Here is a 15,789-nt window from a genome sequence, read left to right as displayed (position 1 = left end):
CAGTGTTGTTGTGATGCGGGTCTTGTTTATATCTCCTCTTCACCCTCGTTTTCTCTCTCTCTCCATCTCTTGCCCTTTATCTCCATATCTTTTCCTTGATCTCTCTTTCATACTGATCTCTCCCTCTCTCTTGCTGTCTCTATTCATCTCCCTCTCCCTTGCTGTCTCTATTCATCTCCCTCTCCCTTGATCTCTCTCTCTTGCTGTCTCTAGTCATCTTTCTCCCCCTTGATCTCTCCCTCTCTCTTGCTGTCTCTATTCATCTCCCTCTCCCTTTATCTCCCTCTCTTGCTGTCTCTATTCATCTCCCTCTCCCTTTATCTCTCTCTTGCTGTCTCTATTCATCTCCCTCTCCCTTGATCTCCCTCTCTTGATGTCTCTTCATCTCTCTCTCCCTCTCCCTCTTGCTGTCTCTATTCATCTCCCTCTCCCTCTTGCTGTCTCTATTCATCTCTCTCTCCATCTTGCTGTCTCTATTCATCTCTCTCTCCCTCTTGCTGTCTCTATTCATCTCTCTCTCTCCCTATTCATCTCTCTCTCTCTCTCTCTTGCTGTCTCTATTCATCTCTCTCTCTCTTGCTGTCTCTATTCATCTCTCTCTCTTGCTGTCTCTATTCATCTCCCTCTCCCTCTTGCTGTCGCTATTCTTCTCTCGCTCCCTTGATCTCTCTCTCTCTCTCTCTCTCTCGCTCTCTCTCTCGCTGTCTCTGTTCATCTCTCTCTCCCTTGATCTCCCTCTCTTGCTGTCTCTATTCATCTCCCTATCCCTTGATCTCTCTCTCTCGCTCTCTCTATTCATCTCCCTCTCCCTTGATCTCCCTCTCTTGCTGTCTCTTCATGTCTCTCTCCCTTGATCTCTCTCTCTCTCTCTCCCTCTTGCTGTCTCTATTCATCTCTCTCTCCCTTGATCTCTCCCTCTCTCTTGCTGTCTCTATTCATCTCCCTCTCCCTCTTGCTGTCTCTATTCATCTCCCTATCCCTTGATCTCTCTCTCTCTTGCTGTCTCTATTCATCTCCCTCTCCATTGATCTCTCTCTCTCTCTCTCTCGCTGTCTCTATTCATCTCCCTCTCCCTTGATCTCCCTCTCTCTCTCTCTCTCTCTCTCTCTCTCTCTCTCTCTCTCGATCTATCCCTCTCTCTTGCTGCCTCTATTCATCTCTCTCTCTCTCTCTTGCTGTCTCTATTCATCTCTCTCTCCCTTGATCTCTCTCTCTCTCTTGCTGTCTCTATTCATCTCCCTCTCCCTTGATCTCTCTCTCTCTCTTGCTGTCTATTCATCTCCCTCTCCCTTGATCTCTCTCTCTCTCTTGCTGTCTCTATTAATCTCACTCTCCCTTTATCTCCCTGTCTCTTGCTGTCTCTATTCATCTCTCTCTCCCTTGATCTCTCCCTCTCTCTCGCTGTCTCTCTTCATCTCCCTCTCCCTTGATATCTCCCTCTCTCTTGCTGTCTCTATTAATTTCACTTTCCCTTTCTGTCTCTCCTTCTGTGTGTGATAAGAGGTGACCTGTAATGCTGCAGACACAGACCGCTCCAGATCATTCACAGCAGCACATCTTAGATCAGACAGACAGACAGACAGACAGACAGACAGACAGACAGACATATAGCACCACCGACGGCACGACAGACAGACAGACAGGCAGGCAGACAGACAGACACCTGGGAGAGCAGCTGGCCTGCTGCCAACTGCAAGAGCAAGCAGGGCAAACTCAGAGAGAAACGAGGGAGAAAGAAAGGAGAGAGGGGAGGGGGAGGGGGAGGTGGAGGGAGGGGACACTAATCCTAAAAACACAGTGGTGCTTTTGGCTCTAGGCCTGTATTGCTGTCAAGTGTGGGTGTCAGAGGATTAGTACTTATGACATCCACTCTTAAGAAAAGCAGATCAGATCTCTCTCCCCTGAGGACTATATCCATGCACCAATGACAACCCAATTTCTCTAAACTGAATGAAAACCTACACCTGTAACCCTAACCTATACATAGCCATAATACTTCCTGGAAACACACTGCACTGTATCGTAATTGTTGCTTTTTCAGGATAATATCTTTAGCATTAAGCTGTTAACCTTTGTTGTTTGTTCTGTCTGTCTGATGCCTGTCATTTCTGTTCCTGGGTGTAACATGGCTGCTACTAGTTATTAGCATGAACACATTAGCCTTTAGCACTGTTAGTATAAACCCTTTCTAGCCCAATTCCTGCTCTTTCTGTTTGTTTTTTTCTAGTTGTTTGAGTCTATATCTGTGTAGCCCACGGTCAGCTTCTTGGTCTTACTGACGTTGATGTGATGGAGATAAAGACACTCAGTCTAAGTTTTACTATCTGTTTTGCTATCTGTTTTACTATCTGTTTTGTGACTTTTTCAAAAACAAGATACTAGTTATTTTGACTGACACACAACATGTCATGTGTCACTGTCACATGATTTAGAACAGACATCTTTTGCTGTCTGAATCTCCTCTTCCCTTATGGAACCATCACTTCCCTCATGGAACGTCCTCTTCCCTCATGGAACCTCCTCTTCCCTCATGGAACCTCCTCTTCCCTTATGGAACCATCACTTCTCTCATGGAACCTCCTCTTCCCTCAATGGACCTCCTCTTCCCTCATGGAATCTCCTCTTCCCTTATGGAACCAGAACTTCTCTCATGGAACCTCCTCTTCCCTCATGGACCTCCTCTTCCCTCGTGGAACCTCCTCTTCCCTCGTGGAACCATCACTTCCCTTGTGAAACCTCCTCTTCCCTCATGGAACCATCACTTCCCTCATGGAACCTCCTCTTCCCTCATGGAACCTCCTCTTCCCTCATGTTGTTCATCAATACTGTATGAAGCCATAGTGTCCTTGACCGTATATGATGTCATTGTGTCCCTGACTGTGTATGATGTCATTGTGTCCATGATCGTGTATGATGTCATTGTGTTGCCTGCCTCCTCTAAACTCTCTCTATTTTAATTATGTTCTCAGCTGGAATGTCCTGAGTCAGTCCCCCGGTCCAGAGAACAACTCCCAGCATCAGCCAGTGCTGATGGGACCTGCTTCTCCACGATGAGTCTTCAAGATGGCGGCTGCGGCTATGCTAGCGACAATTTGGCGGCTAACACGGCCAGCGGCAGCATGCGGCGGCGCCTGGAAGACCAGGAGTTCACCCTGCGCGTCTACCCGGGCGCCCTGGCCGAGGGCACCATCTACTGCCCCGTGGGCGCCCGCAAGAGCACCACTGCTGCCGAGGCCATTGAGCGCCTGCTGGAGCGTCTGAGCCTGGACCGTACCAAATGCTACGTGCTAGCCGAGGTGAAGGAGTTCGGCGGGGAGGAGTGGATCCTCAACCCCAGTGACTGCCCAGTCCAGCGGATGATGCTGTGGCCCCGCAACGCCCTAGAGAATCGCTGTGGCCTGGGCAGTGGGGAGGACTACCGTTTCCTTCTCAGAGAGAAGAACCTGGACGGCTCCATCCATTATGGAGGCAGTCTCCAGATGTGGCTGCGCGTGACCGAGGAGCGCCGCCGCATGGTGGAACGGGGTTTTCTGCCCCAGCCCGCAGGGGGCGAGCACCCGGCCGACCTGTGCGCTCTCCCTGAGCTGACGGAGCACGCCCTGCTGGAGAGCCTCCGCTCGCGCTTCCGGCAGGAGAAGATCTACACCTACGTCGGCTCCATCCTCATCGTCATCAACCCCTTCCAGTTCCTACCCATCTACAACCCTAAGTACGTCAAGATGTACGACAACCACGCTCTGGGAGACCTGGAGCCGCACATCTACGCCGTGGCGGATGTGGCCTACCACGCCATGCTGCAGCGGCGAAGGAACCAGTGCATCGTCATCTCTGGAGAGAGCGGCTCGGGAAAGACCCAGAGCACCAACTTCCTGATTCATCACCTGACCGCCCTCAGCCAGAAGGGATTCGCCAGTGGGGTGGAGCAGATCATCCTGGGGGCGGGGCCTGTGTTAGAGGTAAGGTTTTGATTGGTTTGTTGACGGTCGTGGGGGTGGGTAATGTGTGTGTGTGTGTGGGAGACTGCAACTCAGCATACACAAGAATGAATGTGATCGATGTGTTGTGAAATCTAGTTCATGCCAGCTGACTGTATTAACCTAGAAAGACAAGTAGAGATGCTGCATGTAAGGATAGGATATGTAAGGATATGTTAGGATGGTATATGTAAGGATATGTTAGGATAGTATATGTAAGGATAGGATATGTAAGGATATGTTAGGATAGTATATGTAAGGATATGTAAGGATATGTAAGGATAGGATATGTAAGGATATGTAAGGATATGTAAGGATAGGATATGTAAGGATATGTAAGGATATGTAAGGATTGTATATGTAAGGATATGTAAGGATTGTATATGTAAGGATATGTAAGGATATGTAAGGATTGTATATGTAAGGATATGTAAGGATATGTAAGGATTGTATATGTAAGGATATGTAAGGATATGTAAGGATGGTAAACTTGCAGTTACCAGCTCAGCCCCATGCTGGCATGATAATTGTAATTAAGGCTATGATGAAATCACTGTCTCATCCCTCTTTACCCCATCCTTGCCCTCATGCAGGGACACCTCCTTGAGACTTAAAGTAACTGTAAATGAGACAAATGATTGGCAGCTTGCTGACTGTGAGGCATTGGGAAGTGTGTGGGGGGGGGGGGGGGGGGGGAGATGATATGTCATGGTTACAAAGAGGAAGTGCATTATGAAAGCCCTGTAAATAGGTTGTTTCACTAGCAGCAGTATGTATATTAAGCATGAGACGGAGCATGTCACTGTGGATTGTAGTCATGTTTTGTATTCCAGATTGGGTCGTCTCGACATGGTAGAACCTATATTTATCTGCTATTGCAACATATGAGTTGACGCGTATATTATTGACCTAGGATCTGTGCTTGGACATTTTATAGTGTTTGAAAACCTAATGCACCATTGCCTAATACAGATGGGATTCAGAGTCAATTATGGATTTTGGATTAGCGTTTTGATTTGGATGTATGAAAAGGCCAATGACTACTAAAGGGCAAACTCATTTTACATACAGTACCAGTCAAAGTTTGGACACACCTACTCATTCAATGGTTTTTCTTTATTTGTACTATTTTCTACATTGTAGAACAATAGTGAAGACATCAGAACTATGAAATAACACATACGGAAGGAATCATGTTGTAACCAAAAAAGTGTAGCCAAAAAAGTAGCCACCCTTTGCCTTAATGACAGCTTTGCACACTATTGGCATTCTCTCAACCAGCTTCTGAGCACTTGTTGGCTGCTTTTCCTTCAATCTGTGGTCCAACTCATCCCAATCTATCTCAATTGGGTTGAGGTTGAGTGATTATGGAAGCCAGGTCTTCTGATGCAGCACTCCATCACTCTCCTTCTTGGTCAAGTAGCCCTTACACAGCCTGCTGGGTCAATGTCGTGTTGAAAAGCAAATGATAGTCCCACTAAGCGCAAAGCAGATGGGATGGCATATCTCTGCAGAATGCTGTGGTAGCGATGCTGGTTAAGTGTGCCTTGAATTCAAAATAAATCAAAGACAGTGTCACCAGCAAAGCACCATCACACCTCCTCCTCCATGCTTCACGGTGGGAACCACACATGTGAAGATCATCCGTTCACTCTGCGTCTCACATCTCACTTTTGGTTCCACAGCAGTTGGAACCAAAAATCTCAAATTTGGACTCATCAGACCAAAGGATAGATTTCCACCGGTATAATGTCATTTGCTCTTGTTTCTTGGCCCAAGCAAGTCTCTTCTTCTTGTTGGTGTCCTTTAGTAGTAGTTTATTTGCAGCAATTCAACCATGAATGCCAGATTTCACGCAGTCTCTTCTGAACAGTTGATATAGGAGATGTGTCTGTTACTTGAACTCTGAAGCATTTATTTGGGCTGCAATTTCTGAGGCTGGTAACTCTAATGAACTTATCTGCAGCAGAGGTAACTCAAGGTCTTCCTTTCCTGTGGCGGTCCTCATGAGAGCCAGTTTCATCATAGTTCTTGATGGTTTTTGCGACTGCACTTGAAGAAACATTCAAAGTTCTTGAAATTTTCTGCATTGACTGACATTCATGCCTTAAATTCTTGGTGACGGGGCAGTATTTTCACGTCCGGATGAAATGCATGCCCAAATTCAACTGCCTGCTACTCATACCCAGAAGATAGATTTGCATAGAAAACACTCTGAAGTTTCTAAAACTGTTTGAATCATGTCTGTGAGTATAACATAACTTATTTAGAAGGACAAACTATTCATATATTTTTTTTGTTGAGGGAATCCAGATTCTTGCAGTACCTACTGCTTCCACTGGATGTCACCAGTCTTTAGAAATTGGTTGAGGTTTTTCCTTTGTGAAATGAAGAAGTAGTTCAAAACGAGGGTCACTTGTAGTGTACTGTTAGATAGAGGCGCGTTTGTTTCCCTCCTGTATTGAACACAGATCATCCCTTCTTAAATTTGATTGATTATTTACGTTAAAAAATACCTAAAGTTGTATTACAAAAGTAGTTTAAAATGTTTTGGCAAAGTTTACCGGTAACTTTTGAGATATTTTGTAGTCACGTTGCGCAAGTTGGAACCAGTGTTTTTCTGGATCAAACGCACCAAATAAATGGACATTTTGGATATATATCGACGGAAGTAATCGAACAAAAGGACCATTTGTGATGTTTATGGGACATATCGGAGTGCCAACAAAAGAAGCTCGTCAAAGGTAAGGCATGAATTATATTTTTATTTCTGAGTTTTGTGTCTCGCCTGCAGGATTGAAATATGCTTCTCTTTCTTTGTTTACGGAGGTGCTATCCTCAGATAATAGCATTGTTTGCTTTCGCCGAATAGCATTTTTGAAATCTAACATGTTGGCTGGATTCACAACAAGTGTAGCTTTAATTTGGTATCTTACATGTGTGATTTCATGAAAGTTATATTTTTATAGTAATTTATTAGAATTTGGTGCTCTGCATTTTCACTGGCTTTTGGCCAGGTCCACATATCCCAGAGAGGTTAAAGTAATGATCGACTGTCGTTTCTCTTTGCTTATTTGAGCTGTTCTTGCCATAATATGGACTTGGTGTTTTACCAAATAGGGCTATCTTCTGTACACCAACCTTACCTTACCTTACCTCACAACACAACTGATTGGCTCAAACACATTAAGAGGGAAAGAAATTCCACAAATTAACTTTTAACAAGGCACACCTGTTAATTGAAATGCATTCCAGGTGACTACCTCATGAAGCTGGTTGAGAGAATGCCAAGAGTGTGCAAAGTTGTCATCAAGGCAAAGGGTGGCTACTTTGAAGAATCTCAAATGTAAAATATATTTTGATTTGTTGAACACTTTCTTGTTTACTACATGATTCAATTTGTCATTTCATAGTTTTGATGTCTTCACTATTATTCTACAATATAGAAAACAGTCAAAATAAAGAAAAACCCTTGAATGAGTAGATGTGTCCAAACTTTTGACTGGTACTGTGTGTCTGAGTTGTGACGGCTTCTCAGTGCTTGTGACTGTTTATTTGATTGGCTGCGATGGGGACCTCTGTCGAGTTTTCAGCCCAGAGGGTTTGTTTTTCAGTGGCCATTTTGTCTGCCATGAGTCACGACACACCAACACTGCTGCGCATACGCTGAGGTCATGGTAAAATGTGCACTCTCTCACCATGTAAATGACATGTGGACCTAATGCAGTTAAGCAGGCCTATACAGTGGGGCAAAAAAGTATTTAGTCAGCCACCAATTGTGCAATAATTTGCAAATAAATTCATAAAAAATCCTACAATGTGATTTTCTGGATTTTCTTTTCTCTAATTTTGTCTGACATAGTTGAAGTGTTCCTATGATGAAGGCCTCTCTCATTTTTTTAAGTGGGAGAACTTGCACAATTGGTGGCTGACTAAATACTTTTTTGCCCCACTGTATGGTAAGTTGGGGATACGGGATACAGGAAATCATAAATCTGTTTTTACAAGACCTTATTTGGGTCCAATCTTCCCGGAGATCTTCTGTTGAAAGAGAATAGACAAAAACGTACAGTTTTAAAATGTCTGGGAACCTTGTGATGGATCTTGTTAGCGCATAACTGTTGTTGTCTAAGGCTTATTTCCGGCTGTTAGCATCCTCGAGTAATAAGTCACTGACCTCGTGCGAACCAGTAGATATTTGACATAGGTGAATCTGAACACCTCTCAGGCTCTCAATGCCAATGTGGCTGCTCTTTTATCTAAAAACCTGTTTTGATAAGAGTAAGGATAATTGTAAACATGTTTGTTCATCAATCACCTTGCTGACAGGTGGGAACTGAACTGCTGAGCTTCTATGTGGAGGAAGAGGGGGAAGGGAAAGGGAGCAACACCAGGACCTTGTATCTGTCTCAGAGCAGGCATGTCCACTATCTCTCTGATGATGGCATCTCTGTCAATAGAACAAGCAGACTCATTGAGCCATATTAGACTGTAAAACTGAGCAGGAAGAGCAATACATTAGTGAACAAATCATTAAGTTGATTTGATCTCTCTTTTAGAAGAAACCACATTCCTTACAATTAAAGTACTGTAAAAAAATAATAACTCAATAACAGTTAACCTGACTGTGTGCTTTTCTAGCCAATTGGTCTTCTAGGCCTACTTCCTGTTCTATAGGTAGACGATAACAACTTCCTGTTCTATAGGTAGAAGATGACACGTTCTTGTTCTAAAGGTAGACGATGACAACTTCCTGTTCTATAGGTAGAAGATGGCAACTTCCTGTTCTATAGGTAGAAGATGGCAACTTCCTGTTCTATAGGTAGACGATGACAACTTCCTGTTCTATAGGTAGACGATGACAACTTCTCGTTTTATAGGTAAAAGATAACAACTTTCCGTTTTACAGGTAAAAGATAACTTCCCTTTTTATAGGTAAAATATAACAACTTCACGTTTTTATAGGTAAAATATAACAACTTCCTGTTTTCTAGGTAAAATATAACAACTTCCTGTTTTCTAGGTAGAAGATAACAAGCCTTGAATAAAGTAGTCGGTAGTAATGACATTCAATTGGTCCCGTTAACCAGCTGAACATCCAGGTCTCCCTTTGATAGACAGCAACCGTATGGAGTGGAGAATGTATCGCTCCGGGTTTTCCTCTAGGGCTAGGCCATGTGGCCAAAATATCATAGTACCATTTTTCTTCACATTTATGACGGTATTTTATGTTTTCTATGACCTTAGGGTATGCAGATAAATTATAAGTGGGGCTTTCTTCATTCTGATTTGTTTTACAGTGTTCAATCCGACCAAAAAATACAAATACAGGTACAATAAATAAAGGTACAAACACCTTGCTGATCTAGGCCTACCTACACCAGCACTGCTATCAGGCTGCTACGTTGGCTAAGACTCTTTGTACATGTAGCTAGCCAGCTAACTAGCGATTAGCATTAGCGGGCCAACGTGATTTATTTTAGCCACAAATTGCTAAGAAAATACAAAACTAGCTGTTTGCAGATGTAAGAAACACAAACTAATAGTGTAATTATAGAACGTTTGTGTATTTATATTAAGAAGTAAAGTGATCACCAACATCTTGTTGCCTGTGACCATGGAGACGGAGTGAACGGCATGGTGACAGGGGGCAGGTCTTGGGGAAGAGGCATGCAAGAGAAGACAGAGTGGGACTACTCCGGTAGTAAACGGAGTAAAGTATAAAAACAGACATTTAAACACGCCAGAGTGGTGTATCACATTTAACAAACCAAACGTTGAAATACCGTTATAAAAGTTTAAGTAAAAACACAAAACGGTCCGTCAATACCGATAAATAGTGAAATACGGTCTACCGCCCAGCCCTAGTTACCCATGATCTAGGATCAGCTTCCCCTCCCCCAATCCTAACTCAGGGGGCAACTTCACCCTACTCTAGGAGGTATCAGGGGCTGACTGTGAATACCCAAGGGAAACTTGGGGCAGCAGGTGACCTAGTGGTTAAAGCGTTGGGCCAGTACCTGAACAGTTGCTAGATCGAATCTCCGAGCTGATAAGGTAAAAAAAAATCTGTGGTTCTGCCCGTCAACAAGACAGTTATAACCCACTGTTCCTTGGCTATCATCGTGTAAATAAGAATTTGTTCCTAACTGACTTGCCTAGCTAAATAAAGGTTAAAAATATAACCTTGAGGCTTGACATTCTTTGCCCCACTGAGCTAGATCAGAGTGGAAAGCAGTTTGGGGTAAAAAAAGGTCACCGATTTACAACTACTAGAGTGACTCTTCTGGCCGGCCTCCATTATAGTCATGCCAATTACAGGCCTGTTTGCCTAAGTCGAATGCTCCTCTGACGGGTCTAGTTAATGTATAACTAGCTGTTGATGTTGGAGTGCCCTGGGATAATATTAATTGTTTGCACTGTGAGATTGCTTATCGCCCAGTGTCGTTGGTTGTATGTTGGAGTTTTTTTGGAGAGTTTTCTGTCAGCTGAGGCTTGTGCTGCTGATGCTAACTACTTCCTGGTGGTGCTTGTTAAGGGTGTTCATATACTACTCTTTACATTGAACGTGCACATGAGGCAACAGGAAGCCTAGTGGTTAGAGCGTTGGGGCCAGTAACCGAAAGGTTGCTAGATCGAATCCCCGAGCTGACGAGGTGTAAATCTGTCGTTTTGCCCCTGAACAAGGCAGTTAAACCCACTGTTCCTAGGCCCTCATTGTAAATAAGATTTTGTTCTTAACTGACGTACCTAGTTAAATATATATATTTTTAAATGAACCTATCCACACATACACTTCTATCCTCTCCCCATCTCTCACTCTATCCTCTCCCCCCTCTCTCTCTCTATCCTCTCCCCCCTCTCTCTCTCTATCCTCTCTCTATCCTCTCTCTATCCTCTCTATCCTCTCTCTCTCTCTCTCTCTCTCTCTCTCTCTTTCTCTCTATCCTCTCTCTCTCTCTTTCTCTCTATCCTCTCTCTCTCTCTTTCTCTCTATCCTCTCTCTCTCTCTCTCTCTATCCTCTCTCTCTCTCTCTCTCTCTCTCTCCTCCTCATTTTCTCTCCTTCATATTTCTCTCTCCTCACCTCCATCGCTCTCTCTCACTCTCTGGCTATGGCTCTCTCCCTCCCCCTGTCCTGCAGAGCAGTGTGTGCCCCCCCCACTTCACATTCTATTACAGTGTACTGTGGGTCAACTTCATCTTTTGCTGATGCCACATTACTCTTCTTTATCTGATCAGTGGGTATGCCCGCTACTTCGGTTTCCAGGCTAAATGGAACAGAAATATATATATATATATACACAGTACCAGTAAAGTTTGGACACACCTACTCATTTCCAGGGTTTTTCTTTATTTTTACTATTTTCTACATTGTAGAATAATAGTGAAGACATTAGAACTAAGAAATAACACATATGGAATCATGTAGTAACCAAAGAAGTGTTAAACAAATCAAAATATATTTTATATTTAAGATTCTTCAATGTACCCACCCTTTGCCTTGATGACAGCTTTGCACACTCTTGGCATTCTCTCAACCAGCTTCACCTGGAATGCTTTTCCAACAGTCTTGAAGGAGTTCCCACATACGCTGAGCACTTGTTGGCTGCTTTTCCTTCACTCTGCGGTCCAACTCATCCCAAAGCCATCTCAATTGGGTTGAGGTTGGGTGATTGTCATCTAATTCAGCAATTCATCACTCTCCTTCTTGGTCAAATAGCCCTTACACAGCCTGGAGGTGTGTTTTTGGTCATTATCCGGTTGGAAAAACACATGATGGTCCCACTTTGCACAAACCAGATGGAATGGCGTATCGCTGCAGACTGCTGTGGAAACACCTCAGAGCCTGGTTACTCTCTAGGTTTCTTCCTAGGTTCCTGCATTTCTAGCCTACATTTATCTGCATTGCTTGCTATTTGGTGTTTTAGGCTGGGTTTCTGTAAAGCACTTTTAAGCATCTGCTGACGTTAAAAAAATAAAAAAATCCCAAATCTCTTAGAATAAGACATATCAAATCTCTCCTACAGTACAGAGTTCTTACAGAGGACAAGAGGGGTTTTATTGAACATGCTCTCTATTACCTCGGGTGCGCTAGGGAGTGCTTGGTGCTTGGTCAGTGAATGATCATGTTTCCTTCTTTGTTGCCAGCTATTGTTGGTGAACATACAGTCCACATGGTTTCATAATCAGCTTTAATATTGTAGATTGTGGCGTCTATCAATGTAATTGTCTGCATGAATTCCAATCCCCCATATATATATATATATATATATATATTTTTTTTAATATAAGTTCCTTCTTCTTCTTCTTCATTATTTTTCACCACCTCTCCCATAATTGGAGTAAAATAATGAACAACAATACTTAGGCTTCTACTTCCTGCTTATACATACCATACACATTTTTACAGACACAGTGTATTTTACATGAGTTATCTTTAGTTCGTTTTTTGGTCCCAGCCTTCTGCTACCCTCAACCCCTCCCATCTAGGATAGCTAAGTGCTCCCCATTTCATAAGATTGGACAAAGCAAAACAGGCTGTCTCTGTGAGTGCTAGCGTTAGCCTGGTTTTGGCTAATCATTTACCTCCGTTCTCATGTGTTCTTGTTAGCACATCTCTCCGTTAGCCATATCCTTAGCACACCACACGCTCTCCAACGGGAGTCCGACGTCTGTCCCTTGGATTATACTCATCCCGCCTCTCTCTCTCTCTCTTTGTAACATTCCCCTTTTGTCCCTCTCGGGAAAACGTACAGTATACATGTAACGTAGCAGATAGTGTACTAACAATTGTTACGTTAGCATAGCTTCGACAGGAAATGGACAATGTTTATTCAATACTGCATCGTTGTCTCCCTTAGCCGTCCTCTCAGTCTCATTGCTCTTCTACAAGATGGTTGAAGTCTGATTTCTGGACACTTATCCATTTGTTGTGTCAACAAAACACGGCTCATATTTTTTGAGGGGGTGGGTTATCACTGAAGATATGTAATCTCTTATTCGGCTGTACTGTACACAATCATCTTTGTTTTATAATTCTACCGATTGTATACGGTTCTTATCAGACTCAGGCGTGTATGTTGTGCAACCGGCTAGAATGAAACAAATGTGTTATCACAGTCGACTTCTCCAACGGTCGCTGTTGCGTTGATGTGTAGTTATTCATGTGAGAGAACTGCTTGCTCGGTGTGGGAGTTCAGTAAGATCTCATCTCTTCAAAGAGGTGGTGTTTTAGTCGGGCTTGGAATTGACAGGGACCTCACTATACGCTATTATCATGATGCTTTAGGTGCCGATACGATACGTTCTACCGATTTTATTGCAATTCGATATTCCAAACATATTTGCTCACACTATATGTCTGCTGCAGAGAGACAAAAGAGTCATATGAGAAAACTAGTTTTGATCAGCCTTGTAAGTAAAAGGAGCTGAAAACATGTTGGCTTAACGTTTAAAAAGAAGATTGAGGCCAACCTATAGAAATCCTGGAGTTTTGGCTCAGGTATAGCCGACTAGCGCTACGTTAACTACATAGCAAAATAAAGGGAATCGATACTTGGAGTCATATAATCAATATAATATTATCAGAATTAATTTTGCGATACTCTGCCGTATCCCCCCCCCCCCCCCCCCATCCCTAGTATAGAGTTACCTATGCGTGTTTATTTCAGTGTTCAGTGCAGTGAAAGTCAGGCTTGGGCTCTGTTACCTAAGTAAGTCAAACTTTATGTCCACATGCCACAGACTTGGTAAATGCACCACACCCACACATACACAGCTAGAATGAAATGGCCCAGTGCAGGGAATTGATTGATTGGCAAAATGGGATTGATTTAATCTGGGCCTGCTAACTTGGTGACCGGCCAATCATATTCAGATGAGATTAAAGCTATTAGGCCTTTTAATTGGACGACAGTTCCATCTGGGAATGACTTAGCGAATTGGATCTGCACTCTGCAGCGGTGACCTCACAAACTTTATCCAGTTAGCCTAGCTAGCTATCATCAATCAAGCTAATACTTTATCCAGTTAGCCTAGCTAGCTATCATCAATCAAGCTAATACTTTATCCAGTTAGCCTAGCTAGCTATCATCAATCAAGCTAATACTTTATCCAGTTAGCCTAGCTAGCTATCATCAATCAAAGTTGTATTTTGGTGCTATTGTAAAACACTCTTTTATTTTTCAAAAGGGAAGGGTAATTTGTTTTAAATCTGAGTTAAACATATTGTAAGGTCTGTAGAAGTCTCTTGTTTCTGCTGCTCAGAATGAGCGTGTAGCATTATGTGACCTTTTGAAGGACCACCTGTCAGGCTCCAACAAAGCTGCTTAATCTCTGATAGGCCAGTCCCAACACACCCATAGCTCGTTGTCATGGTCACCCAGCAGTTTTACTGGAATCCAGAAACAAATACAGCTTCCTTCCTTCCTTTGTGCCTCAAGGGGTCTGAATACTAATTGCAGTATAGATTAAAGTAAATGCCGGAGCTGTGTTTGACTGTAGTTATGATTTCTACTAGAAACAGTGTGCCGTCACCGAAAATGAGAAATTAGTGCAGTAGTGACACGCCTTGAGAAGAACGAACAGGGCTATCACACTGACATGATTGATCCAGAATGGTGTCTGCTGGACCGTGTTGTGCCACGCCTGACTCGAAGAGCCGGTATGTTATGGCGCGGGCCTCGATACTCAAGGGAAGAAATGCTGAAAAGAGTTAGAGAGCGCTAAAGAGAGAGTGGGAGAGAGGGAGAGATGAAAAGAGAGGGAGAAAGGGAGATAAAAGAGAGGGAAATGTAAAGAGGGAGGGATGGAGAGATAAAGATGGGAGAGGGAGGGAGGGGGAGATACAGATGGGTTAGGGAGGGAGAGATGGAGAGGGAGGGAGGGAGAGATGGAAGGGAGAGATGGAGAGGGAGGGAGGGAGAGATACAGATGGAGAGGGAGGGAGGGAGAGATACAGATGGAGAGGGAGGGAGAGATGGAGAGGGAGGGAGGGAGAGATGGAGAGGGAGGGAGGGAGAGATGGAGAGGGAGAGATAGAGAGGGAGGGAGGGAGAGATGGAGGGAGAGGGAGGGAGAGATGGAGAGGGAGAGAGGGAGAGATACAGATGGGTTAGGGAGGGAGAGATACAGATGGGTTAGGGAGGGAGAGATGGAGAGGGAGGGAGAGATGGAGAAGGAGGGAGGGAGAGATACATATGGGTTAGGGAGGGAGAGATACAGATGGGTTAGGGAGGGAGAGATGGAGAGGGAGGGAGGGAGAGATGGAGAGGGAGGGAGGGAGAGATGGAGAGGGAGGGAGGGAGAGATGGAGAGGGAGGGAGGGATAGATACAGATGGGTTAGGGAGGGAGAGATACAGATGGGTTAGGGAGGGAGAGATACAGATGGGTTAGGGAGGGAGAGATAAAGAGAGGGAGAGGGAGGGAGGGAGGGAGGGAGGGAGAGATGGAGAGGGAGGGAGAGATAAAGGGAGGGAGGGAGGGATAAAGAGAGGGAGAGGGAGGGAGGGAGCGATAATGGGAGGGAGGGATAAAGGGATGGATAACGGGAGGGAGGGAGAGATAACGGGAGGGAGGGAGAGATAACGGGAGGGATAACGGGAGGGAAGGAGAGATAACGGGAGGGAGGGAGGGAGGGAGGGATAACGGGAGGGAGGGATAAGAGAGGGAGAGGGAGGGAGGGAGAGATAACGGGAGGGAGGGATAAAGGGAGGGATAACGGGAGGGAGGGAGGGATAACGGGAGGGAGGGAGGGATAACGGGAGGGAGGGAGGGATAACGGGAGGGAGGGAGAGATAACGGGAGGGAGGGA

The 15,789-nt window shown here is 44.3% G+C and overlaps 1 protein-coding gene across 1 annotated transcript in view; it reads left to right on the top strand.

Annotated features, from left to right (window-relative positions):
* LOC139396599 (unconventional myosin-IXAa-like) overlaps positions 1-15,789 on the top strand; it is a gene marked incomplete at its 3' end in the record, with an annotated part of 75,362 nt that overhangs the window by 610 nt on the left and 58,963 nt on the right. Inside the window, exon 2 of the mRNA XM_071143553.1 lies at positions 2,970-3,956. Within this exon, the coding sequence (XP_070999654.1) occupies positions 2,970-3,956 (987 nt within the window). The remainder of the gene's footprint in view (positions 1-2,969; positions 3,957-15,789) is intronic.

This window comes from Oncorhynchus clarkii, unplaced genomic scaffold, assembly GCF_045791955.1.
Source record: "Oncorhynchus clarkii lewisi isolate Uvic-CL-2024 unplaced genomic scaffold, UVic_Ocla_1.0 unplaced_contig_9994_pilon_pilon, whole genome shotgun sequence".
NCBI lineage: Eukaryota > Metazoa > Chordata > Actinopteri > Salmoniformes > Salmonidae > Oncorhynchus > Oncorhynchus clarkii.
Note: the sequence above shows the minus strand (reverse complement) of the source record. Positions and strands in the feature narration are given on the sequence as shown.